The 25,017-nt window shown below is 41.8% G+C and overlaps 1 protein-coding gene across 5 annotated transcripts in view; it reads left to right on the top strand.

The window, feature by feature from the left end:
- LOC110495945 (parathyroid hormone 2 receptor-like) overlaps window positions 1-25,017 on the top strand; it is a 33,904-nt gene extending 8,887 nt beyond the window's left edge. For 2 of the 5 annotated variants that reach the window (XM_036952455.1, XM_021571487.2), the window contains 11 exons: window positions 2,139-2,249; window positions 2,991-3,112; window positions 3,453-3,550; window positions 6,760-6,943; window positions 13,670-13,823; window positions 14,102-14,162; window positions 14,747-14,813; window positions 15,945-16,039; window positions 19,703-19,841; window positions 22,789-22,830; window positions 24,017-25,017. In XM_036952455.1, coding sequence (XP_036808350.1) covers window positions 2,139-2,249; window positions 2,991-3,112; window positions 3,453-3,550; window positions 6,760-6,943; window positions 13,670-13,823; window positions 14,102-14,162; window positions 14,747-14,813; window positions 15,945-16,039; window positions 19,703-19,841; window positions 22,789-22,830; window positions 24,017-24,394 — 1,451 coding nt within the window. In that variant the 3' untranslated portion in view covers window positions 24,395-25,017. The remainder of the gene's footprint in view (window positions 1-2,138; window positions 2,250-2,990; window positions 3,113-3,452; window positions 3,551-6,759; window positions 6,944-13,669; window positions 13,824-14,101; window positions 14,163-14,746; window positions 14,814-15,944; window positions 16,040-19,702; window positions 19,842-22,788; window positions 22,831-24,016) is intronic. The other 3 variants (XM_021571490.2, XM_036952454.1, XM_036952456.1) reach the window with 3 other exon arrangements.

Below are 25,017 nucleotides of genomic sequence, written 5' to 3'. Positions count from 1 at the left end.
ACATATTTGGTATATTACCATAGTATATTATCTAGTGATGGCACTAATATGGAAAATCCATACTAATATATCACTTGAATTTTTTTGATATGATATATACAGTGGGGAGAACAAGTATGATACAATGCCGATTTTGCAGGTTTTCCTACTTACAAAGCATGTAGAGGTCTGTCATTTTTATCATAGGTACACTTCAACTGTGAGAGACGGAATCTAAAACAAAAATCCAGAAAATCACATTGTATGATTTTTAAGTAATTAGTTTGCATTTTATTGCATGACATAAGTATTTGATACATCAGAAAAGCAGAACTTAATATTTGGTACAGAAATCTTTGTTTGCAATTACAGAGATCATACATTTCCTGTAGTTCTTGACCAGGTTTGCACACACTGCAGCAGGGATTTTGGCTCACTCCTCCATACAGACCTTCTCCAGATCCTTCAGGTTTCGTGGCTGTCGCTGGGCAATATGGACTTTCAGCTCCCTCCAAAGATTTTCTATTGGGTTCAAGTCTGGAGACTGGCTAGGCCACTCCAGGACCTTGAGATGCTTCTTACGGAGCCACTCCTTAGTTGCCCTGGCTGTGTGTTTCGGGTCGTTGTCATGCTGGAAGACCCAGCCACGACCCATCTTCAATGCTCTTACTGAGGGATGGAGGTTGTTGGCCAAGATCTCGCTATACATGGCCCCATCCATTCTCCCCTCAATACAGTGCAGTCGTCCTGTCCCCTTTGCAGAAAAGCATCCTCAAAGAATGATGTTTCCACCTCCATGCTTCATGGTTGGGAGGGTGTTCTTGGGGTAGTACTCATCCTTCTTCTTCCTCCAAACACGGCGAGTGCAGTTTAGACAAAAAGCTCTATTTTTGTCTCATCAGACCACATGACCTTCTCCCATTCCTCCTCTGGATCATCCAGATGGTAATTTGCAAACTTCAGATGGGCCTGGACATGCGCTGGCTTGAGCAGGGTGACCTTGCATGCGCTGCAGGATTTTAATCCATGGCGGCGTAGTGTGTTACTAATGGTTTTCTTTGAGACTGTGGTCCCAGCTCTCTTCAGGTCATTGACCAGTTCCTGCCGTGTAGTTCTGGGCTGATCCCTCACCTTCCTCATGATCATTGATGCCCCACGAGGTGAGATCTTGCATGGAGCCACAGACCGAGGGTGATTGGGGCGGCAGGGTAGCCTAGTGGTTGGAGTGTTGGACTAGTAAACGGAAGGTTGCAAGTTCAAACCACGGAGCTGACAAGGTACAAAAAAAAATGTTGACCGTCATCTTGAACTTCTTCCATTTTCTAATAATTGCTCCAACAGTTGTTGCCTTCTCACCAAGCTGCTTGCCTATTGTCCTGTAGCCCATCCCAGCCTTTTGCAGGTCTCTGGCCATTGTGGAGAGGTCTGTTTGATTGAGTGTGTGGACAGGTGTCTTTTATACAGGTAACGAGTTCAAACAGGTAATACAGGTAATGAGTGGAGAAAAGGAGGTCTTCTTAAAGAAAAACTAACAGGTCTTTGAGAGCCGGAATTCTTACTGGTTGGCAGGTGATCTAATACTTATGTCATGCAATAAAATGCAAATTAATTACTTAAAATCATACAATGTGATTTTCTGGATTTTTGTTTTAGATTCCGTCTCTCACAGTTGAAGTGTACCTATGATAAAAATTACAGACCTCTACATGCTTTGTAAGTAGGAAAACCTGCAAAATCGGCAGTGAACAATACTTGTTCTCCCCACTGTATATATTGGTTTTATAAAAACATTGTTTTTACTTTTCTTTTCACCTCCACGGCTCTGTGAAGTCCAGACAAGTGCTTTCTGATTGCTCATTGGACCATATGTGAAAGTTAAAACTACAGTTTAAATAAGTCCATTCACCACGAATTGGCCCATAAGCAGGCAATTAAGTCACTAAGTTGAGAGCCTGTGAGAAGGTCTATGAGAGGGGTTTGTTCATGCAGGAACAGACATGTACAGTATGGGTTTTTACATAATAGTGCAATAATCCAATGTCATAATATGCCGTCCATATATTGATATCAAATGCAAATAAACCAATATCATATAAAATGATTAGTATTGATGCCCACCACTAACATTACCTTACTCCCTTTTCCCACTACGTGTCCAGATTATCTTTGTCCCCCTGGCTGGGATGGTCTTATCTGTTGGCCCCAGGGATCCCCCGGAGCGCTAACCAAGGTCCCCTGCCCCAGCTACGTCTACGACTTCAACCATCAAGGTATTGGGGTATAGATAGGCAACACACTTGCTATACTCATGGAGACAGATTTACTAAGCGTTTGCGCTAGGTGCAAAAGTTTGCCTTTTTTTTGTTGAAAGAAGTTTTTGTTTACACTTTACCTTAAAGCTAGAATATTTAGTTGCTATATCAATTTTTGGACATTAATGGTAGACACCCATTGATTCTTGAAGAATATACACTGAAGTATACAAAGCATTAGGAAGACCTGCTCTTTCCATGATCAGGTGAATCCAGGTGAAAGCTATGATCCCTTATTGATGTAACTTGTTAAATCCACTTCAGTCAGTGTAGATGAAGGGCAGGAGACCGGTTAAAGAAGGATTTTTAATCATTGCATCCCAAGCAATGTACATGTAATGGATTTAACGTATTGAATTGTTTGATGAGCATGAAAACGACGTAAACCATATCCCATGGCCGTCTCAGTCACGAGATCTCATTCCAATTGAACACTTATGGGAGATTCTGGAGCGGCGCCTGAGGCAGCGTTTTCCACCACAAACAAAACACCAAATTATATCATTTATTTTTGAAGAATGGTGTCGCGTCCCTCCAATAGAGTTCCAGACACTTGTAGAATCCATTCCAAGTTTGCTTTGAAGCTGTTCTGGCTCGTGGTGGCCCAACGCCCTATTAAGACGCTTTAAGTTACTGTTTCCTTTGTTTTGGCGGTGACCTGTATGTTGCAATGTAAATGACCAGACCGTGTGTGTCCAGGTCATGCATACAGGAAGTGTGACGTCAACGGTTCCTGGGTTTCTGTGGAGGGGTTGAACCGAACGTGGTCCAATTATTCCGACTGCTTGAGATTCCTTTTACCTGGTCAAGAGGAGGAAAAGGTAATCCCAATCACCACTTCAGTCACGCCAAAAATGACAATTAACATTGTTGTGGTTGCAGACTTGACTCATGACAATACTTGAGTTGCTCTGACTCACGCTAACAGCGTAGCTACACTGGGCCGTTGGGAAAACGATAGGTTTAAAGCTTCTATGCTAGACGCCTAACTTTTTGCCGGTGTAAACAGTGTAGCTTGTTAGATACACTGCATGGTCGGAACTAGAAGCACAAGCATTTCGCTACACTCGCATTAGCATCTGCTAACCATGTGTATGTGGCAAATGAAATTGGATTTGATTTTGTTTTGAGCAGGCCTGTAAGATATCCATTTGTCTCTAGCAGGACTTCTTTGACCGGCTGTACGTCATGTACACCATTGGATATGCACTGTCCTTCATCTCTCTTCTAGGGGCCATTGTCATCATCGGCTACTTCAGGTAAGACAGCCTTGTGTCCCAACAATTGGTCCTTTCTCCAGAAGTTTACAAATTGTTTTTATTTTTTATTCTTATACCAGTCAATTCCTTTCAGCCATAGACCATTGCAGAACAGACATGTTCCCTAGTATCAGTGTTCTCTTCAATGACAAGTTTTTGGTGCTCTATCCACCTGTGTAAATGCCACTGAGGTCATATAGCAGTAGGCCTCATCTGTTCATCACCATTTTCCAAAAACAGCAAACAAGTAAAGATAAATATCCTGCCCAATCATCTTGACTCGTCTCCAAGATGAAAAAAAATGCATTACCTGAAGACCAACTGCCATTTCAATGTGGATATATGGCAACTTTCAACCATTTAAAAGCACAACGAAATTAAATTGGGAATACAATGTCATATTTTATATTTATACAACAACTTAATGTGTTATTACTGTGCTTCATGGAACAAATTGCAAAAATCACTGAAGCTGGAGACATGTCTCTCTCTCTAACTTTAAGCATCAGCTTAAAGCATCAGAGCAGCTTACTGTACCTGCACACAGCCAATCTGTAAATAGCACACCCAACTACCTCATCCCCATATTGTTATTTATCTTCTTGCTCTTTTGCACCCCAGTATCTCTACTTACACATCATCATCTGCACATCTCTCACTCCAGTGTTAATGCTAAATTGTAATTATTTCGCCTCTATGGCCTATTTATTGCCTTAACCCCCTAATCTTACTACATTTGCACACACTGTACATAGATTTTTCTATTGTGTTATTGACATTTGTCGTGGAAATTTCCTCTATTTACCAAATCATGAGCGCAAACCACACACAAGTCAGAGTTAGTTATCAAAGTCCATCTTTAATTATATGAGCTCTATCACAACCCTGTGACTCTCAGATCAATTCAGTGTCTATCAATGAATTCTCTGAGAGCCCCCTCTACATTGCAACTGAGATCCTTTAATAGCAAAGAACACACATAGTCAAACAGCATAGACATAATAAATCGTTCAGCTTTGTCTCCTTACTCAAACCCAGAACCATAAACCAATCCTCCATATCAACAGGCATATATCAAATTGTCATTTAGATACAACCAATTCTAAATACAACCAATCCTGGACAAGCTCACGGGGAGCATAGAATGATTCCAGACACTGCAATCCTCCTCTCCCCGATGGGAAAAGTAGGGAGTGACTGGCACACAGACACAGTGGAGCAAAATAAACACATGATGACACCTTGACCTCTCCCCTCTCTGCGGCCCATGCAACTTAGTCTTGACAGAGAACAAATAACTGCCAATGGCCACCACTATAGTACAACAAAATACATTATGAGAAATAACTCATAAGCATATGATGAAAATAAAACATCTTATCTATGTTACCCACCAATTCTGATTATTCCCCAACACTTTACGTTTGTTTATGTGTAACTTATGTGTAAATGTGTTGCTGTTTTTGTCGCACTGCTTTGCTTTATCTTGGCCAGGTCGCAGTTGTAAATGAGAACTTGTTCTCAACTTGTTCTCAAATAAAATGAATCAAATAGCACAACCAAATGACCTGGATTACATATGAGATTACATTAAAAGTACATAGTGCAAGTGATCAATGCTGTTCAATATTCTCCACAGGTTATTATAGAAATTGTAAAGATCTGCACAGACCTGCGACCTTTGTATGCTATCTTGAACATGCACACTTTCTTTAGACATTTATAGTTACAGTAGGCTAACCTCAACATTTGGTCATGGATGTGTGACTCATTTTAAGGTTGAATTAACACTATTACATTAGTTTGCAAGAACCTTAACTTTAGGCTGTTTGCTGTATTACAAAATGATTATTGAATTGTGTTTGGTTGACAACTCAGCCAATTGTCAACATTTTAAAGGATATCTAATTCTTGGATAGTTTCATCTGAGCCACTGGCTTAATCCTATTCTTAATTTTTTGGGGGGGGTTAGTTGGAGAAATGAATCCAACAAATAATTTGTTAACTTGTCGAAAAGTTAACAGGCTATTTACTGTATTGCAAAACTGATTTGTGTTTGGTTGTCAACACAGCCACATACACAACCACATATCAACATTTAATGATATGTATATTTTGTGCCACTGACTTAGTCTGGCCTTAATTACAGTTTGTCTACATATTAAATATTGATTTGTTGGATTCATGTCTCCAACTCAACCAAGAATCAAAGCTAAAGAATAGGACTGCCATAATTCCCTAATAACAGAGGAAAATACGTTTTGTACAAGTTAAAGAATAGGACTAAATCAAATTAAACTTTTATTAGACTAGATTTTGGCCTATTCTTTAACTTTGATTCTTGGTTGAGTTGGAGACGTGAATCCAACATATCAGTGCTTTTCATTATGAGTTGTCAATATGTATTTTATTTCACCTTTATTTAACCAGGTAGGCAAGTTGAGAACAAGTTCTCATTTACAATTGCGACCTGGCAAATATCATGAATGCAATTAGAAAAGGAAGTCTCTCAAGCATCTTCCCTCAGTATTTCCCGAGTGGCTCAGCGGTCTAAGGCACTGCATTTCAGTGCTAGAGGCGTCATACAGACACCCTGGTTTGAATCTAGGCTGTATCACAATCGGCTGTGTTGGGAGTCCCATAGGGCAGTGCACAATTGGCCCAGCGTTGTCCGGGTTTGGCCAGTGTAGGCAGTCATTGTAAATAAGAATTTGTTCTTAACTAGTTAAATAAAGTTTAAATTAAAAAACACAAAAACACAGTACACTGTAAACCTAACTCAAATGGTCTGAGGAAACTGATTGTGGGGAACCATTTTGATTTAAAAAACTGTGGAATTTAGTGTATTTTACTCAATTCAGGTTATTTTATTCAATTCAGGTTACTCAATGCAGTTTGGCTTCATAATGTATATGTATTAAAAGTACATTTCCAAATTCCTCTCAACACAATAAACTAGGTTTAAATGCCAAAAACAAAAATGTAGATGCCTAGAATTTCTCGGTTTCTACCTAGGTTTCTTCCTTCTAGGTAGTTCTTCTTAGCCACTGTCCTTTTGCTACTGCTTTGCTTGCTCTTTGGGGTTTAGGCTGGGTAAAGCACTTTGTGACAACTACTGATGTAAAGCGGTTTTATAACATGTATTTCATTGATTGAATATATCGATTGTTGAGCCTTAAGTGTTTTACCTCTGTCTGCCTGCCATGCAGACGCCTCCACTGCACTAGGAACTACATCCACATGCACATGTTCATGTCCTTCATGCTGCGTGCCGTCAGCATCTTTGTCAAAGACAAGGTGGTCCACACCAACGGAGGTCTGCAGGAATTTGACACAGCGCTCATGGACAACTACAAGACCATCTCTGCTAAGCCTCCTGACAAATCCCAGTTTGTGAGTACAGTAATGTTCTTCCCTTCAACTGCAAGGTCAGTTTGTTTGTTGTATGAAATGCACTTAAAAGCTTGCTCTCAAGTGTCGGCAGCACAACATAGGGGGGGGGGGGGGGGGGGGGGGGTCGATAAATACACATCGAAAATCTAAATCACATAAAATGTTATTGATCGCATACACATATTTAGCCAGATGTTATTGTGGGTGTAGCGAAATGCTTGTGTTCCTAGCTCCAATAGTGTAGTAATATCTAACAATACACACACATTTAAAAGTAAAATAACAGAATTAAGAAATATAGAAATATTAGGATGATCAATGAGTCCAGAGTATACATTTTCAAATGCCTTTGGCAGGTATTCATACACCTTGACCATTTCCACATTTGGTTACGTTACAGCCTTATTCTAAAATATATATATTTTTAAATGCATCAGCAATCTGCACACATAATATCAATTTTTGCAAATGTTTATACAAAATTAAAAACTGAAATATCACATTTACATAAGTATTCAGACCCTTTGATATGAGACTTGAAATTGAGCTCAGGTGCATCCATTGATCATCCTTAAAATGTTTCTACAACTTGATTGGAGTACCCCTGTGGTAGATTCAAATGGCTGGACATGATTTGGAAAGGCTGTCTATATAAGGTCCCACAGTTGACAGTGCATATCAGAGCAAGAAACCAAGGAATTGTCCGTAGAACTCCAAGACAGGATCGTGTCATGGCACAGATCTGGGGAAGGGTACCAAAAAAAGTCTGCAGCGTTGAAGGTCCACAAGATCACAGTGGCCTCCATCATTCTTAAATGGAAGAAGTTTGGAACCACCAGGCTGCCTGGCTAAACTTAGCAATCAAGGGAGAAGGGTCAGGGAGGTGACCAAGGTGACCAAGAACCCGATGGTTACTCTGACAGTGCTCTAGAGTTCCTCTGTGGAGATTGGAGAACCAGCCAAGACAACGCAAGAGTTGTTTCGGGACAAGTCTCTGAATGTCCTTGAGTGGTCCAGCCAGAGCCGGGACTTGAACCTGATCGAACACCTCTGGAGAGACCTGAAAATAACTGCAGCAATTCTCCCCATCCCAAATACAGGACTCGAGGCTGTAATTGCTTCAACAAAGTACTGAGTAAAGGGTCTGAATACTTACACTACCATTTTAAAGTTTGGGGTCACTTTAATTGAATTAATAATTGTGTCCTTCAAACTTTGCTTTCACCAAAGAATCCTCCATTTGCAGCAATTACAGCCTTGCAGACCTTTGACATTCTAGTTGTCAATTTATTGAGAAAATCTGAAAATGCTTCCTGAAGCACCTCCCACAAGTTGGATTGGCTTGATGGGCACTTCTTACGTACCATACGGTCAAGTTGCTCCCACAACAGCTCAATAAGGTTGAGATCCGGTGACTGTGCTGGCCACTTCATTATAGACATAGTTATAGTTATTGCATAGTTTGGAGCTATGCTTTGGGTCATTGTTCTGTTGTAGGAGGAAATTGTCAAATTAAGTGCCGTCCACAGGGAATGGGCATGGCGTTGAAAAATGGAGGAATAGCCTTCCTCCTTCAAGATCCACTTTTACCCTGTACAAATCTCCCACTTCACCACCACCAAAGCACCCCCAGACCATCACATTTCCTTCACCATGCTTGACAGATGGCGTCAAGCACTCCTCGAGCATCTTCATGTTTTCTGCGTCTCACGAATGTTCTTCTTTGTGATCCGAACACCTCAAACTTAGATTCGTCTCTCCATAGCTTTTTTCCAACCTTCCTCTGCCCAGTGTCTGTGTTCTTTTGCCCATCTTAATATTTTATTTTTATTGGCCAGTCTGAGAAATGGCTTTTTCTTTGCAACTCTGCCTAGAAGACCAGCAGCCTCTTCACTGTTGACATTTGAGACTGGTGTTTTGCAGGTACTATTATTATTATTTTCATTTTTATTTTACTCCAATTTTGTGGTATCCAATTGGTAGTTACAGTCTTGTCTCATCGCTGCAACTCCCGTATGGGCTCGGGAGAGGCGAAGGTTGAGAGACGCGCGTCCTCCGAAACCCAACCAAGCCGCACTGCTTCTTGACACAATGCCCACTTAACCCGGAAGCCAGCCGCACCAATATGTCGGAGGAAACACCGTACACCTGGCGACCGTGTCAGCGTGCACTGCACCTGCACAGCCACAGGAGTCGCTAGTGCGCGATGGGACAAGGACATCCCTGCCGGGCAAACCTTCCCCTAACCCGGACGACGCTGGGCCAATTGTGCACCGCCCATGGGTCTCCTGGTCGCGGCCGGCTGCGACTGAGCCTGGGCTCGAACCCAGAATCTCTAGTTGCACACCTTAGACCACTGTGCCACTTGGGAGGCCTTTGCGGGTACCATTTAATGAAGCTGCCAGTTGAGGACGTCTGAGGCATCTGTTTCTCAAACTAGACACAAATGTACTTGTCCTCTTGCTCAGTTGTGCACCGGGGCCTCCCACTCTTTCTATTCTGGTTAGAGCCAGTTTGCGCTGTTCTGTGAAGGGAGTAGTACACAGGGCTGTACGAGATCTTCAGTTTCTTGGCAATTTCTCGCATGGGATAGCCTTCATTTCTCTGAACAAGTATAGACTGACAAGTTTCAGAAGAAAGTTCTTTGTTTCTGGAGAATTTGAGCCTGTAATCGAACCCACGAATGCTGATGCTCCAGATATTCAACTAGTCTAAAGAAGGCCAGTTTTATTGCTTCTAAATCAGCACAACAGTTTTCTGCTGTGCTAACATAATTGCAAAAGGGTTTTCTAATGATCAATTAGCCTTTTCAATTGATACACTTGGATTAGCTAACACAATGTGCCATTGGAACACAGAAGTGATGGTTGCTGAAAATGGGCCTCTGTACGCTTATGTAGATATTCCATAAAAGATCAGCTGTTTCCAGCTACAATAGTAATTTACAACATTAACAATATCTACACTGTATTTCTGATCAATTTGATGTTATTTTAATGGACAAAAAATGTGCTTTTCTTTCAAAACCAAGTACTTTTCTAAGTGACCCCAAACTTTGAACGGTAGTGTATTTGAATTTGATATTTCAGTTTATGTTTTATAAAATTGTATATTTCTAAACTTGTTTTTGCGTTCCGATTTATGAGGTATTGTGTTTAGATTTATTTATTTTTTTAATCCATTTTAGAATAAGGGTGTAACCTAACACACATTTTGTGGAAAAAGTCAAGGGGTCTGAATACTTTCCGAAGGCAGTGTGTGTGTGTATTTATTTAATATATTTAATATATATATATATATAAATAATGAACATAAATATAAACGCAACATGTAAAGTGTTGGTCCCAGGGGAAGCTCATCTGCGTGCTCGTCATCCTCACCAAGGTCTTGACCTTGCTGCAGTTTGGCGTCGTAACCAACTTCAGTGGGCAAATGCTCACCTTCGATGGACACTGGCACGCTGGAGAAGTGTGCTCTTCACGGATGAATCCCTGTTTTAACTGTACCGGGCAGATGGCAGACAGCGTGTATGGCTTTGGGTGGGTGAGCGGTTTGCTGATGTCAACGTTGTGAACAGAGTTCTCCATGGTAGTGGTGGGGTTATGGTATGGGCAAGCATAAGCTACAGATAATGAACACAATTGTATTTTATCGATGGCAATTTTAATGTGCAAAGATATAGTGACAAGATACTGAGGCCCATTGTCGTGCCATTCATCCGCCGGTATTACCTCATGTTTTAGCATGGCCCCCATGTCGCAAGGATCTGTACATCATTCCTGAAAGCTGAAAATGACTCAGTTCTTCCATGGCCTGCATACTCACCAGGCATGTCACCCATTGAGCATGTTTGGGATGCTCAGGATCGATGTGTACGACAGCGTCTTTTAGTTCTCCTTCGCACAGCCATTGAAGAGGAGTGGGAGAACATTCCACAGGCCACAATCAACAGCCTGATCAACTATGTGAAGGAGATGTCGCACTGCATGAAGCAAATGGTGGTCACTCCAGATACTTTTTTTAACGGTATCTGTGACCAATAGATGCATATCTGATTTACCAGTCATGTGAATTCCCTAGATTAAAGCCTAATGAAGTTATTTCAGTTGACTGATTTCCTTATATGAACTGTAACTCAGTAACATTATTGCATGTTGCATTTATATTTTTGTTCAGTGTGTGTATATATGTATATGATGACATGTATAGACATTATGGAAAGTATATAGATAGAATAGTATTTGTATAGCAATAGTTAAGTAGGATAGGCCTTGACTAGAGTACAGTATATACATATGAAGTGGGTAAAACAGTATGTCAACATTATTCAAGTGACCAGTGTTCAATTTCTGTGTACTGAACATAGGGCATCAGCCTCCTAGGTGCAGGGTTGAGTAACCGGGTGGTAGCCAGTTAGTGACAGTGACTAAAGTTCAGGGAATGTTACTGGGTCGGAGGCCGGCTAGTGGTGACTATTTAACAGTCCTATAGCCTTGAGCTAGAAGCTGTTTTTCAATCTCTCGGTCCCAGCTTGGATGCACGTGTACTGACCTCACCTTCTGGATGGTAGCAGGGTGAACAGGCTGTGGCTCGGGTGGCTGAGGTCCTTGATGATCTTCTTGGCCTTCCTATGACACCGGGTGCTGTAGATGTCTTGGAGGGCAGGCAGTGTGCTCCCGGTGATGCGCTGGGCAGACTGTAGTTGCCGTACTAGGCGGTAATACAGCCCAACTGGATGCTCGCAGTGGTCTGTAAAAGTTTGTGAGGGTCTTAGGGGCCAAGCCAAATTTCTCCAGCCTCCTGAAGAACTGTCTGTCTCTGTGGGTGGACCATTTCAAATTGTCAGTGATGTGTACAGCGAGGAACTTGAAGCTTTTCACCTTCTCCACTGCGGCACTGTCGATGTGGATGGGGGCGGGCTCCCTCTGCTGTCTCCTGAAGTCCACGATCAGCTCCTTCGTTTTGTTGACGTTGATGGAGAGGTTATTTTCTAGGCACCACTCCGCCAGGGCCCTCACCTCCTCCCTGTAGACTGTCTCGTCATTGATGGTAAACAGTGCACAGTTGGAGATGTGCACAGTTGGAGATGTGCACAGCCACGCAGTCATGGGTGAACAGGGAGTACAGGAGGGGTCTGAGCAAGAACCCTCGTGGAGCCCCTGTGATGATGATCAGCGTAGTGGAGGTATTGTTGCCTACCGTTAGGAAGTCCAGGACCCAGTTGCACAGGGTTCAGACCCAGGGCCCCAATCATAATGATGAGCTTAGAGGGTACTATGGTGTTGAAGGCTGAGCTGTAGTCAATGAACAGCATTCTTACGTAGGTATTCCTCTTGTCCAGCTGGGATAGGGCAGCGTGCAGGCGATTGCGTCATCCGTGGATCTATTGGGCAGTATGCAAATTGCAGTGGGTCTAGGGTGTCGGGTAATGTGGAGGTGATATGTGTTCCTTCACTAGACTGCACTTCATAATGGCAGAAGTGACTGCTACAGGGCGATAGTCAATTGTGTTGTTTCCCGCCATTCGTTCATTTTGGTACTCTGATTATTAGCTGTAGTCAAACACGTGAGTCTGGAAAGACGATTCTCTTCAGTGTGTAGGGAATGTATACTAAATATATGAAATCCTGGCTTTTACAGCATACATTTTAGAAATGTCACATACTATAAATCTTTCTGTTTACTTACCCAATCAGAGTACTATTTATAATGCAGGTAGGGGTATTCAGACAGGCCCAGAGACTTTTTCCCAGATGTTTCATTTAGACAGTTCAGAATGTAGATATACTGTATAGTTTGTGGAGGGGAGAAAGTGGCTGGGGCGGGGATTCAAACCCATGTCACTCCTATGCGTGCATGGTCGATTGCAGCACTACCGCTGCGCCACACTGCTACACCTAACCAACGTCTTTGATAATGTTGATGACCTTGCGGTGGCAACGTCATAGGACTTCAATGGAAAACAACACTGCATCAGTCATTTTCTGTGTCGTCCTCATAATCCTCAGCTTGAACTGAACTTTATCAAGAGTCTCTTCGTACTGTTTCTCATACTGTGAGTCTAAGCTTAGCCGCAGTGGGAAATGACTGTGAAAAGAGGATCAACGGTTGAGAATGTCATTACGTGAAGACCTCGATTGCTCTTTTCCTGTATGTCAGGATATCCCCAGGCAGGCGGCAATTTCCTCTATACAAATATCTCCATCACGACAGACCAACATCAGGGAAAGAGAATAGCATTCAATGGTTTTTCTTTTCCCAGAACTTAATTTTTATTACTAGAAAAACCTAGAATTTAGTTAACTATTTAGTTTGTTTGTACTAGAAAATTATTATTCACTCAGCAGGAAAATCATGACAAAAATACAGATGTGGCTTTTTGTGCATAGATGAAAAAACATCTGTTTGCAGCTAAAAATGTAGGCACCAACACATCTGATATCCATGCTACGACTAATAATTCAATCAGTATGTTATGTTTCGCGGTCACAAAGCATTCTGTGGGGTTCATCTTGTGGGGCTAGGCTAACAATCACATCCTTTCATTTGAGCTTTATTGATAGATAGATTAGAGTGGGAGATAAGTGACGAGGAGGAGACATAGTGAGAAGGGAGCATGCAGGGATTGAACCCTGGTTGCTGGTATGTGTATGGACCTGAAAGTGTTACCACTGGAACACGGCTCTGCACTACAGGATGTTTTTAACAAGCTGTTGTTTTTACCAGGTTGGATGCAAGATCACTGTGTTGCTCTTCATTTACTTCCTGGCAACCAATTACTACTGGATCCTAGTAGAGGGGCTGTACCTCCACAGCCTCATTTTCATGGCCTTCTACTCGGACACCAAATACCTGTGGGGCTTTACCCTGATTGGATGGGGTGAGCTGCTCTGCCGTCTTAGAAGCGCATGCAGTCACCAAATCACAACAGCGCTCATGTTGTTGACAGCCACATGTTACTATAGCTGTTATTCAAAATAGGAAAAGCACTCAGACATATGAGTTTGCTTGTTGCAGGTGCGTGGGAATAGTTTTGTATCTTAAAAGAAGAAAAAGAATCCCACTGCTCTTGCCAGTATCAATTGAATTTCTTCAGTGTACTGAATCTTGTAAGATCTTGAGATGGCAGTAAGCAATCATTGTCCTCTCTAATTTCAGGTGTCCCTGCTCTCTTCGTCGCCGCCTGGGCTGTTGTCCGGGCAACGCTGGCAGACGCACGGTGGGTGAGAGTGACGCTCAACTTCCTCCTTCACCTACCATATTCCACAGACACCTCCAGCAACACAATTTAAGTGGAGGAGCCCAGCGTAGCATGCGTGCCTGTTGAGGAACTTTGTGCATCAGCTGTCTAGGCTCCCCACAATCATCTGGTTTGGAAATAGGATCTCCCAAGGTGTTTTTGTTCAGGGGCAGAACAACAGATTTTTACCTCATTTACCTTCAGCTCAGGGATTCGATCCAGCAACCTTTCGGTTACTGGCCCAACGCTCTAGCCACCAGGCTACATGCCAGTACTCTTGTTCTCATTCACAGTCAGCGGCCTACTTGCCTTAATGTTGCAGCTGCACACCTTTGACATGACACCATTACACTTTTATTAGCCTCTTCTCACAGCCATTGTGTGTGCGGAGCGCCCTGAGACTGGCAAGAGAGACTACACTTTTGTTGCACGACGACATACTGTTTTGAGAGCAGTAAGGAACTCCTGCAGTACAAATGCACTCTGTCTTTCTCTTTCTCTCCTTCTTATTCTCGCTTTCTCGTTCTCTCTCTCGCTCTCTCTCTTTCTCTCTCTCATAACAGATGCTGGGAGTTAAGTGCGGGTAACATTAAATGGATCTATCAAGTTCCCATCCTTACAGCTATTGGTGTAAGTGACTTCAATTGCAGTAAAAAAAAACATGATAATGCCTCTCCCCAATTCATCAATCATAGCCATTGAGGCGAGAATCCGGTAGTTTGCATCCATTACTAGAAGGTTACATTGCTGACTCTTATCTTGATTTTTTTATTAAAAGTGTTTTATTCTCTATACAGCTGGATTCATGTTCAAGTTTTAGTAACTTTGGTCAAGCTTATAGCTTAGTTTGCTCTGCACAGCTTCACACCTGAAGTCTCTGGGCGAAGTCCTTATTTCGGGAGACAAAGTAAAGAAATTAAATCAAGACAAATAAGAGAAGTTGAAACCTGATACAAAAAACTGCTGACATACAAAAAATAAATGGTGGTCCTGGTGGCTTTTTGTCATGCAAAATAGATTTACCAACTGTAACTCTTGTTGTGTATAATACTCTTGAAGAACTCAAATCCGAAGAGAGGATTTCATCTGCTTTTCTCTGGGCCAGAAGCTGTCTCTCTGCCCCTTGGAAGAGTGGAGTGACACCTTGCTCCCTGGTGTATACCTGTCCCAGCTCCCTAGTGGCCTAGTGACTCCCTAGTGTACAGTATACCTGTCCCCTACCTGAGTACCTAAGCCTAGTGTATACCTTCCCCTCGCTGCTCTTAGTCAGCCACCAACACTCTCAAACTGACACCACTGACTCAGTCTCAGCAGAGATACATACATTTGCATCTCTTTCAATACTATTGCTCTTATCCTGCCACATGAGGTGGACCAGGGACTTAGGTTCTCCTAATGAAATCAAAGTAGACTACAGTCTCTTCTTTCGATTAAAATGTAATCTCATCCAAACCTTTGATGGTACAAGTTCAATGATATCATGGTAGAAATGTCATGATGAGAGATAACGGTGAGGGAGTTCATTAGATATGCTGTGTATCGATGCCCAGAATCTTTTTTTTTTCTTTCTTTCTTTATTGAGACCAACATGACAGAGGGGGAGACAGTCAGGTGGGATTAACAGATTAAAGGGTTGGAGTGGGGATTGAAACCCGGTATCCGGTGGGGAGACGAATATGTGTCTAAGCCGGGAGCTAGGCCACAGGCACCACACAATTTGTTTTTCTATCCATGTGTGCTTTTTTTGTTGTTTTTTTTCAGCTCAACTTTATTTTGTTTGTGAATATTGTGCGAGTACTGGCCACAAAAATCAGAGAGACGAATGCTGGGAGATATGACACTCGGAAGCAATGCAGGTAGGGTTGGTGTCTCATTAGTGCCTTGTTGCTTTAGTCAATCTTATTTATGTGATTTTGTGGGGGAAAACATTAGAAACTGTAAATACCGCTTTTGATTAAATTTGCCGTTTTATAGAAATAGCTTATTCTAAATGTGCCTTTGATGAGTTTAATCATTCTTCCTTTATATTCATGATCCATGTGTTTGTGTTTGCAAAGCTTTCACGTCATTTACTCAAGCTTAGGATACAGGTTATGAATTTAGAGCAGGTTAATCTGTGTCTGAAATTGAAATTAATTGAACATGACTCCCATAATGCATTGCGGTCAGGCAAAAAGCTTATTTTTTTATGCCAATAACCAGTCTGAACCAGTGGAGGCTGCTGAGGGGAGGACGGCTCATAGTAATGGCTGGAATGAGTCAATGGAATGGTATCCACCACATGGAAACCAGGAAACAGGAAACCAACCACATGGAAACCAGGTGTTTGATGCCATTCCATTGAATCCATTCCAGCCATTATTATGAGCCGTCCTCCCCTCAGCAGCCCCCACTGGTCTAATCTAATCTTTAGCATATTAAACCCAGTTGTGGGCATCAAATATCTTAGCGGTTAAGACCATTGAGTCAGTAACCGTTTTTTGGAAGGAACAGTCCATGCATGGCTGGGGTGAGTGGGTCCTTGATGATGGTGCTGGACTTCCTGACTACTCTGTTCATTGCAGAGGTTGAGAGCTCATTGTCCCAGCTGCGGTGTTTGTACATGCTCTTCTCATATCTAAGTGCAAGACACATTTTGACATGCTGTGAAGCCATCCCTATAGGGCTGCCTGAGTCTTTGTTTAATTCCCACTTATGTCTGGGGTAATGTGTTGGTTGGCAGCTCTGTGCCAAGGCTGAGGGGGTAACACTCCTGTCAGTCATTAGTAAACAGGCCCAACAACAGACAATACTTCAGATCCACGTTGTCTCTTGAGCCGCTCCATTCTCGCAGGTGTAGATAGGATTAACACCGATAAGGCTCTGGGCAAAAGTAGTGTACAATATAGGGAATATGGTGCCATTTCGGATGCCGACTTTGTTTTCCTTTTGCTCTCTCTAACTCTCTTTCTCTAGCTGTGATTTATTCAATTTTTAAAAAACTACTGAGCATCTTCAAACGATTTAGATGCAAACGTTGGCTCGATATTGATACTAACGTCGCAGATTGTAATGTGCAATCATCCTTGGCTATTGACATTTGTATCACAAATCTGTTGAGTGGAAAGTGCACAAATGCACAAGGGAGCCGTGCTTGACTTGGGCCGGAGCTGACTGGAGCGGAGTACCGGCACCTCAAATGTTCTACTGCTTGAGCTCCTGTTCCTCTTACATTACCTCAAACTTATTGCGGAACATGTAGCTAAATGTAAACAGTACCCGGGACCCAAAATGAGTACCAGCATATATTCCAGTCCAAGTCAAGCACTGCAAGGGACTGTCAGATAAAGATGGCTACCAAGAAATTCAATTATTTTAGCTCGATGCCAGCTGCATGTGGTCTTCTCCATCTTGTCCCTCTCAAACTCCATCACCACCACGTGCACTTTCCAAACACATGTCAAATGCATTTTTCCAGACACATATCACATACTTTACCAGACACATCTCACATGCACTTTTCCAGACACATATCACGGACAGTGTGCTTTCTCATATAGCCTACTGCAGGGGTGTCAAACTCAATTCCTGGAGGTCAGAGTTTCTGCGGGTTCTCTCTTCTCCCTTGTACTTGATTGATCAATGAAGGTTATTGATTAGGTAGGAACTCCCCTCAGCCAGTTGTATAGGTCTTAATTGGACACGCATCTAAAGGAAATAACAAATATCAGCAGACACTCTGCCCTCCAGAGATTGATTTAGCCACCCCTGGCCTAATGTATTGTATGACAATAGGTCTGTTTTTAAGATAACATTGTTGGGTTGTTATACAGTGCCTTGCGAAAGTATTCGGCCCCCTTGAACTTTGTTACCTTTTGCCACATTTCAGGCTTCAAACATAAAGATATAAAACTATTTTTTTGTGAAGAATCAACAACAAGTGGGACACAATCATCAAGTGGAACGACATTTATTGGATATTTCAAACTTATTTAACAAATCAAAAACTGAAAAATTGGGCGTGCAAAATTATTCAGCCCCCTTAAGTTAATATATTGTAGCGCCACCTTTTGCTGCGATTACAGCTGTAAGTCGCTTGGGGTATGTCTCTATCAGTTTTGCACATCAAGAGACTGACATTTTTTCCCATTCCTCCTTGCAAAACAGCTCGAGCTCAGTGAGGTTGGATGGAGAGCATTTGTGAACAGCAGTTTTCAGTTCTTTCCGCAGATTCTCGATTGGATTCAGGTCTGGACTTTGACTTGGCCATTCTAACACCTGGATATGTTTATTTTTGAACCATTCCATTGTAGATTTTGCTTTATGTTTTGGATCATTGTCTTGTTGGAAGACAAATCTCCGTCCCAGTCTCAGGTCTTTTGCAGACTCCATCAGGTTTTCTTCCAGAATGGTCCTGTATTTGGCTCCATCCATCTTCCCATCAATTTTAACCATCTTCCCTGTCCCTGCTGAAGAAAAGCAGGCCCAAACCATGATGCTGCCACCACCATGTTTGACAGTGGGCATGATGTGTTCAGGGTGATGAGCTGTGTTGCTTTTACGCCAAACATAACGTTTTGCATTGTTGCCAAAAAGTTCAATTTTGGTTTCATCTGACCAGAGCACCTTCTTCCACATGTTTGGTGTGTCTCCCAGGTGGCTTGTGGCAAACTTTAAACCACACTTTTTATGGATATCTTTAAGAAATGGCTTTCTTCTTGCCACTCTTCCATAAAGGCCAGATTTGTGCAATATACGACTGATTGTTGTCCTATGGACAGAGTCTCCCACCTCAGCTGTAGATCTCTGCAGTTCATCCAGAGTGATCATGGGCCTCTTGGCTGCATCTCTGATCAATCTTCTCCTTGTATGAGCTGAAAGTTTAGAGGGATGGCCAGGTCTTGGTAGATTTGCAGTGGTCTGATACTCCTTCCATTTCAATATTATCGCTTGCACAGTGCTCCTTGGGATGTTTAAAGCTTAGGAAATATTTTTGTATCCAAATCCAGCTTTAAACTTCTTCACAACAGTATCTCGGACCTGCCTGGTGTGTTCCTTGTTCTTCATGATGCTCTCTGCGCTTTTAACGGACCTCTGAGACTATCACAGTGCAGGTGCATTTATACGGAGACTTGATTACACACAGGTGGATTGTATTTATCATCATTAGTCATTTAGGTCAACATTGGATCATTCAGAGATCCTCACTGAACTTCTGGAGAGAGTTTGCTGCACTGAAAGTAAAGGGGCTGAACAATTTTGCACGCCCAATTTTTCAGTTTTTGATTTGTTAAAAAAGTTTGAAATATCCAATAAATGTCGTTCCACTTCATGATTGTGTCCCACTTGTTGTAGATTCTTCACAAAAAATACAGTTTTATATCTTTATGTTTGAAGCCTGAAATGTGGCAAAAGGTCGCAAAGTTCAAGGGAGCCGAATACTTTCGCAAGGCACTGTATGTACATTGACTGTTGTATGATGCTGCTCAAAGGATTCCTTCAATAGAGGATTATACAGTTTTCTACTGTCCCTTTCACAGGAAACTGGCTAAGTCCACTCTAGTGCTGGTGCTAGTTTTCGGGGTCCACTACATAGTGTTTGTGGGCATGCCACACTCGATCAAAGGGGTCGGATGGGAGGTCCGAATGTACTGTGAGCTCTTTTTCAACTCTTTCCAGGTGCTCGCTTTCACCCCAGTTGGGGTTCCTGTTTTGTATTGCATGTAACTGATCCGTCTTATATTGCACATTGCTAATAGCTTTTGAACTGTAGAAAGCAATAGTGCTGAGCGATTAGTGCTTTTTGAGGTCGGCTCATTTTTGGTTCAAATATAAAAATAAAAAATCGCATTTTTTCAACAATTATTATATTTTTTTACATGTATTTTTTACATGAAATGCACTATGCATTAACACAGAATATGAATAAAAGCCCCATAATGGTAGAGACTGCCCATTACTTATCACTTATTAACCATCATTTATTCACATTACTTTACTTTAATTAAATATATTTGTTGTTGGGTATATTACAGTTGTTTTATTTGAATACTTTGTTGTTTCATTCCAAGTCATCTCATCTCTATAGTGCTGCTGTCTGACAAAATACTCTATTTTAGTAGTTCTTCAAAGTAAATACAGCATACTTTTATGAATGCTGAATACAAACTATCAATCACTCATCATGTATTTTCAGGTAGAGATACCTCGCGATGCAACTGCTCCACCCCTCTTGATCATGCGTTCTTCTCTCTTGTCTCCGGACAAGTAGGCGTGCATTGGATTATGGTAATTGCAGTTTAATCGCACGTTTTCTGCGCTAAACAATGTCGAATATTGGCCTGTTGTACACTACTACTACAGTTGAAGTCGGAAGTTTACAAACACTTAGGTTGGAGTCATTAAAACTTGTTTTTCAACCACTCCACAAATTTCTTGTTAACAAAACTATAGTTTTGGCAAGTCGGTTAGGACATCTACTTTGTGCATGACGCAAGTCATTTTCCAACAATTGTTTACAGACAGATTATTTCACTTATAATTCACTATCACAATTCCAGTGGGTCAGAAGTTTACATACACTAAGTTGACTGTGCCTTAAAATATCTTGGAAAATTCCATAAAATGATGTCATGGCTTTAGAAGCTTCTGATAGGCTAATTGACATCATTTGAGTCAATTGGAGGTGTACCTGTGGATGTATTTCAAGGTACCTTCAAAGTTAGTGCCTCTTTGCTTGACATCATGGGAAAATCCAAAGAAATCAGCCAAGACCTCAGAAAAATAATTGTAGACCTCCACAAGTCTGGTTCATCCTTGGGAGCAATTCCAAACGCCTGAAGGTGCCACATTCATCTGTACAAACAATAGTACGCAAGTATAAACACCATGGGACAAATGTCGTCATACCGCTGAGGAAGGAGATGCGTTCTGTCTCCTAGAGATTAATGTACTTTGGTGTGAAGTGCAAATCAATCCCAGAACAACAGCAAAGGACCTTGTGAAGATGCTGGAGGAAACAGGTACAAAAGTATCTATATCCACAGTAAAACGAGTCCTATATCGACATAACCTGAAAGGGCGCTCAGCAAGGAAGAAGCCACTGCTCCAAAACTGCCATAAAAAAAGCCAGACTACGGTTTGCAACTGCACATGGGGACAAAGATTGTTCTTTTTGGGGAAATGTCCTCTGGTCTGATGAAACAAAAATAGAACTGTTTGGCCATAATGACCATCTTTATGTTTGGAGGAAAAAGGGGGAGGCTTGCAAGCCGTAGAACGCCTTCCCAACCGTGAGACACGGGGGTGGCAGCATCATGTTGTGGGGGTACTTTGCTGCAGGAGGGACTGGTGCACTTCACAAAATAGATGGCATCATGAGGTAGGAAAATGATGTGGATACATTGAAGCAACATCTCAAGACATCAGTCAGGAAGTTCAAGCTTGGTCGCAAATGGGTCTTCCAAATGGACAATGACCCCAAGCATACTTCCAAAGTTGTGGCAAAATGGCTTGAGGACAACAAAGTCAAGGTATTGGAGTGGCCATCACAAAGCTCTGATCTCAATCCTATAGAAGATTTGTGGGCAGAACTGAAAAAGCGTGTGCGAGCAAGGAGGCCTACAAACCTGACTCAGTTACACCAGCTCTGTCAGGAGGAATGGGACAAAATTCCCCCAACTTATTGTGGGAAGCTTGTGGAAGGCTACCCGACACGTTTGACCCAAGTTAAACAATTTAAAGGCAATGCTACCAAATACTAATTGAGTGTATGTAAACTTCTGACCCACTGGGAATGTGATGAAAGAAATAAAAGCTGAAATTAATCATTCTCTCTACTATTATTCTGACATTTCACATTCTTAAAATAAAGTAGTGATCCTAGCTGACCTAAAACGGGGAATTGTTACTTGGATTAAGTGTCAGGAATTGTGAAAAACTGAGTTTAAATGTATTTGGCTAAGGTGTATAAACTTCTGACTTCAACTGTATGGGCTTGATCTGATGTATCTCTATTCGAGAAACTACAGTGAGAAAATGCGAATTGAGCTCACGGAAAAAAACTAAATAGAATTGAAATAATTGAAATTACGTCGGTCAATTAGTTGTGTAAAAAACTCAAAATAACATACATTTTGGTTAATCGCTCAGCACTAGAAAGCAATATTGATATGATTTTAAATGTGAAAATGTAAGCATTATAGCTAAAAGGGACATTAGACTTTCAATTATCTCAGATGTTTTCAGACCTCTAATGTAGTCTAATGTCAAGATCAAACCACATCTCATGACAATCTAGCTATGAATAAATTAGGATGTGTGTCAATCTGTTCATTACACTACTTTTGAGGTCTGATTTGTAAAGATCCAGGGAAACATGGTATTTTTTTTTTTTAAAGGAATTGTGTATAATAAAAATATAAAGTAGATACAGCAAAAACAAACCCCATCTATCATATATTTGTTTTTCTCTAAGAGCTCTCTTTCCTGAGCGCATCATGTCAATATTATTCTCCAAAGGTCATGGACACCTCTCATTCGTAGAGAAGGTCACATTTATACTGTCAGACGGAATTGAACCTTTCAACACATGCCTCTAACCTAACTCGCTTTCACCTTTTCACAGGGATTCTTTGTGTCCATTATCTACTGCTACTGCAATGCAGAGGTGAGTACTATTGACCAGACCCGGCCAGCAGGTTTAAGGTCTTCTCCACTTTAAGGTCTTCTCCGCGTACGAGAATCTATCATGCTGGACTCTCGAATTGAACCTAAGTCTCTTGCCCATTTATAAGTATAGTAGGAAGTTCTAGGAACTGACCATGATGAGAGAGCGAGAGATATGTTATTAGAACTAATGGAACTTAGTGATGTCATTTATTAGAACAATAGAACACTCATACTGTACACAAGTGCACGCTGTGCGCACACATTGCACCCATCAGTGATCCCCACCTTTAGGGTTTGAAGTACTGTCTGTAAGAAAATAGGCTGCCAGAAAATACCCTTTGTTACTACCTCATAACTTGCTGGTCAATACCATTGTAAAAACACTAGCTACTGTAAAATAAAGTACTATTTTCCCCCAAACTGGTGAACAACCAGGTCTATAATTTCCTAATTTATTAGTCCTCTCTGAAGCCATATACAATATTTAGGGAGTTTGTTCATTTCGATCTTAATGTTCTGAGAGCACCCCTACTCTCGTCCATGTTCGTTGCTAAGTGATAGGTTTGGGCTGTTTTATTTCTGATAGCTTTTAAAACCTCTGAAAAAGTCCAGTGAAAGCGAATATAAAATTTGTTGGCACCACAAAACAATAGAAACTTTGGCATTGGCAATAATATGTATTCAAGTCTCTATTGTTTTGTGTTGTCAACAAATTTCATTGTGAATGCCAGTCAGTAAAAACAACATTTGAATTTTCTTCCTTGCAGCAAGTAATTTCATTGAGAATGATCGGAGGCATTCTTGTATTGTTACATCAGTAAAGGTTTCAGGATAAAGGCAATAACATTGCGTCTGTTCTAAAAGTTGTCCGAACTCTCCAATTAAGTTTCTTCCATGACCCGTACTATAGGCTACCATACATACCATGACCCGTACTATAGGCTACCATACATACCATGACCCACACAATACCACGACCCATACTATAGGCTACCATACATACCATGACCCGTACTATAGGCTACCATACATACCATGACCCGTACTATAGGCTACCATACATACCATGACCCACACAATACCACAACCCATACTATAGGCTACCATACATACCATGACCCACACAATACCACGACCGATACTATACTATAACCTGACCCACACAATCCTCTTGTTCTCTTCAGGTCCAGGCAGAGATCAAGAAGACCTGGACCCGCTGGAACCTGGTGTTCGACGGGAAGGGACCGGCGGCATGTGCCAACTACCGGTACGGTCTCAACCAGACCTCTACCAGTCAGCCGCAACCGCTGGCCGTGATCTCGGGCACCGCCTCCCTATTCTCCAGCCACGTGTACCGCAGCAGCCAAGCCAGGCACAGCGTCAGCACCCACACCACCTTGCCCGGCTACGTGTTCAGCAACTCTGAGGTGGATAGCCTGCCCCCATCCATCCCAGAGGAGCCAGATGAGAGAGCCAAGCAGGTGGACGACATCTCCCTCCGAGAGTCCTTACCTGTGGTGAATAACACCAGCATAGGAGAGGACTTGGAGGAGACACTGTAGAGAGAGAGAGTAGGGGGAAAGTGGGAATGTACAGCTGACAACAATTGTGTTTTATTTTTTTTTAATGACAGGACAGCGGGAAGGTAGAGCAGGAGATACAAGAATGAGGGCCACAAACAAAAAGTGGCTGAGACCGAACTCAAGACCCGAATCCGCATCGCCAAGGCAATATGTGGTTCGGAGTTGGCAGCCTTACGACTCCGGCAGATATCTTTGATGTTTTGCGGCTACTATATATCACCATATCCTTATCTTACGCCAGATAGCGCTTAAGATTTCCTGTTTTTTTCTATATGATCATTGGTTCTTATTTTCATGGGCTGTTATTTGTCACTGAGTGGTGGCTAGACAATCAGACAGGTCTGTGGCTAAATATGGACTGGAAGTGCTGCAGCTACAGACTAGTTTGTGTCTGTCATTCGTAATGCTGAGGACAATTACAGTTACTTCAGAAAGTATTCACACCCCTTGACTTTTTCCACATTTTGTTGTATTACAACCTGAATTTAAAATGGATTAACTTTAGATTGTCACTGATCTACAGTGAAATTGTACATGTCTACATGTCAGTGGAATGATGTTTTTAGACATTTTTACAAAATAATAAAAATAAAGCTAAAATG

This window comes from Oncorhynchus mykiss, chromosome 18 (genome assembly GCF_013265735.2).
Source record: "Oncorhynchus mykiss isolate Arlee chromosome 18, USDA_OmykA_1.1, whole genome shotgun sequence".
Taxonomy (NCBI): Eukaryota; Metazoa; Chordata; class Actinopteri; order Salmoniformes; family Salmonidae; genus Oncorhynchus; species Oncorhynchus mykiss.
This window is presented reverse-complemented; position numbering and strand designations above follow the sequence as displayed.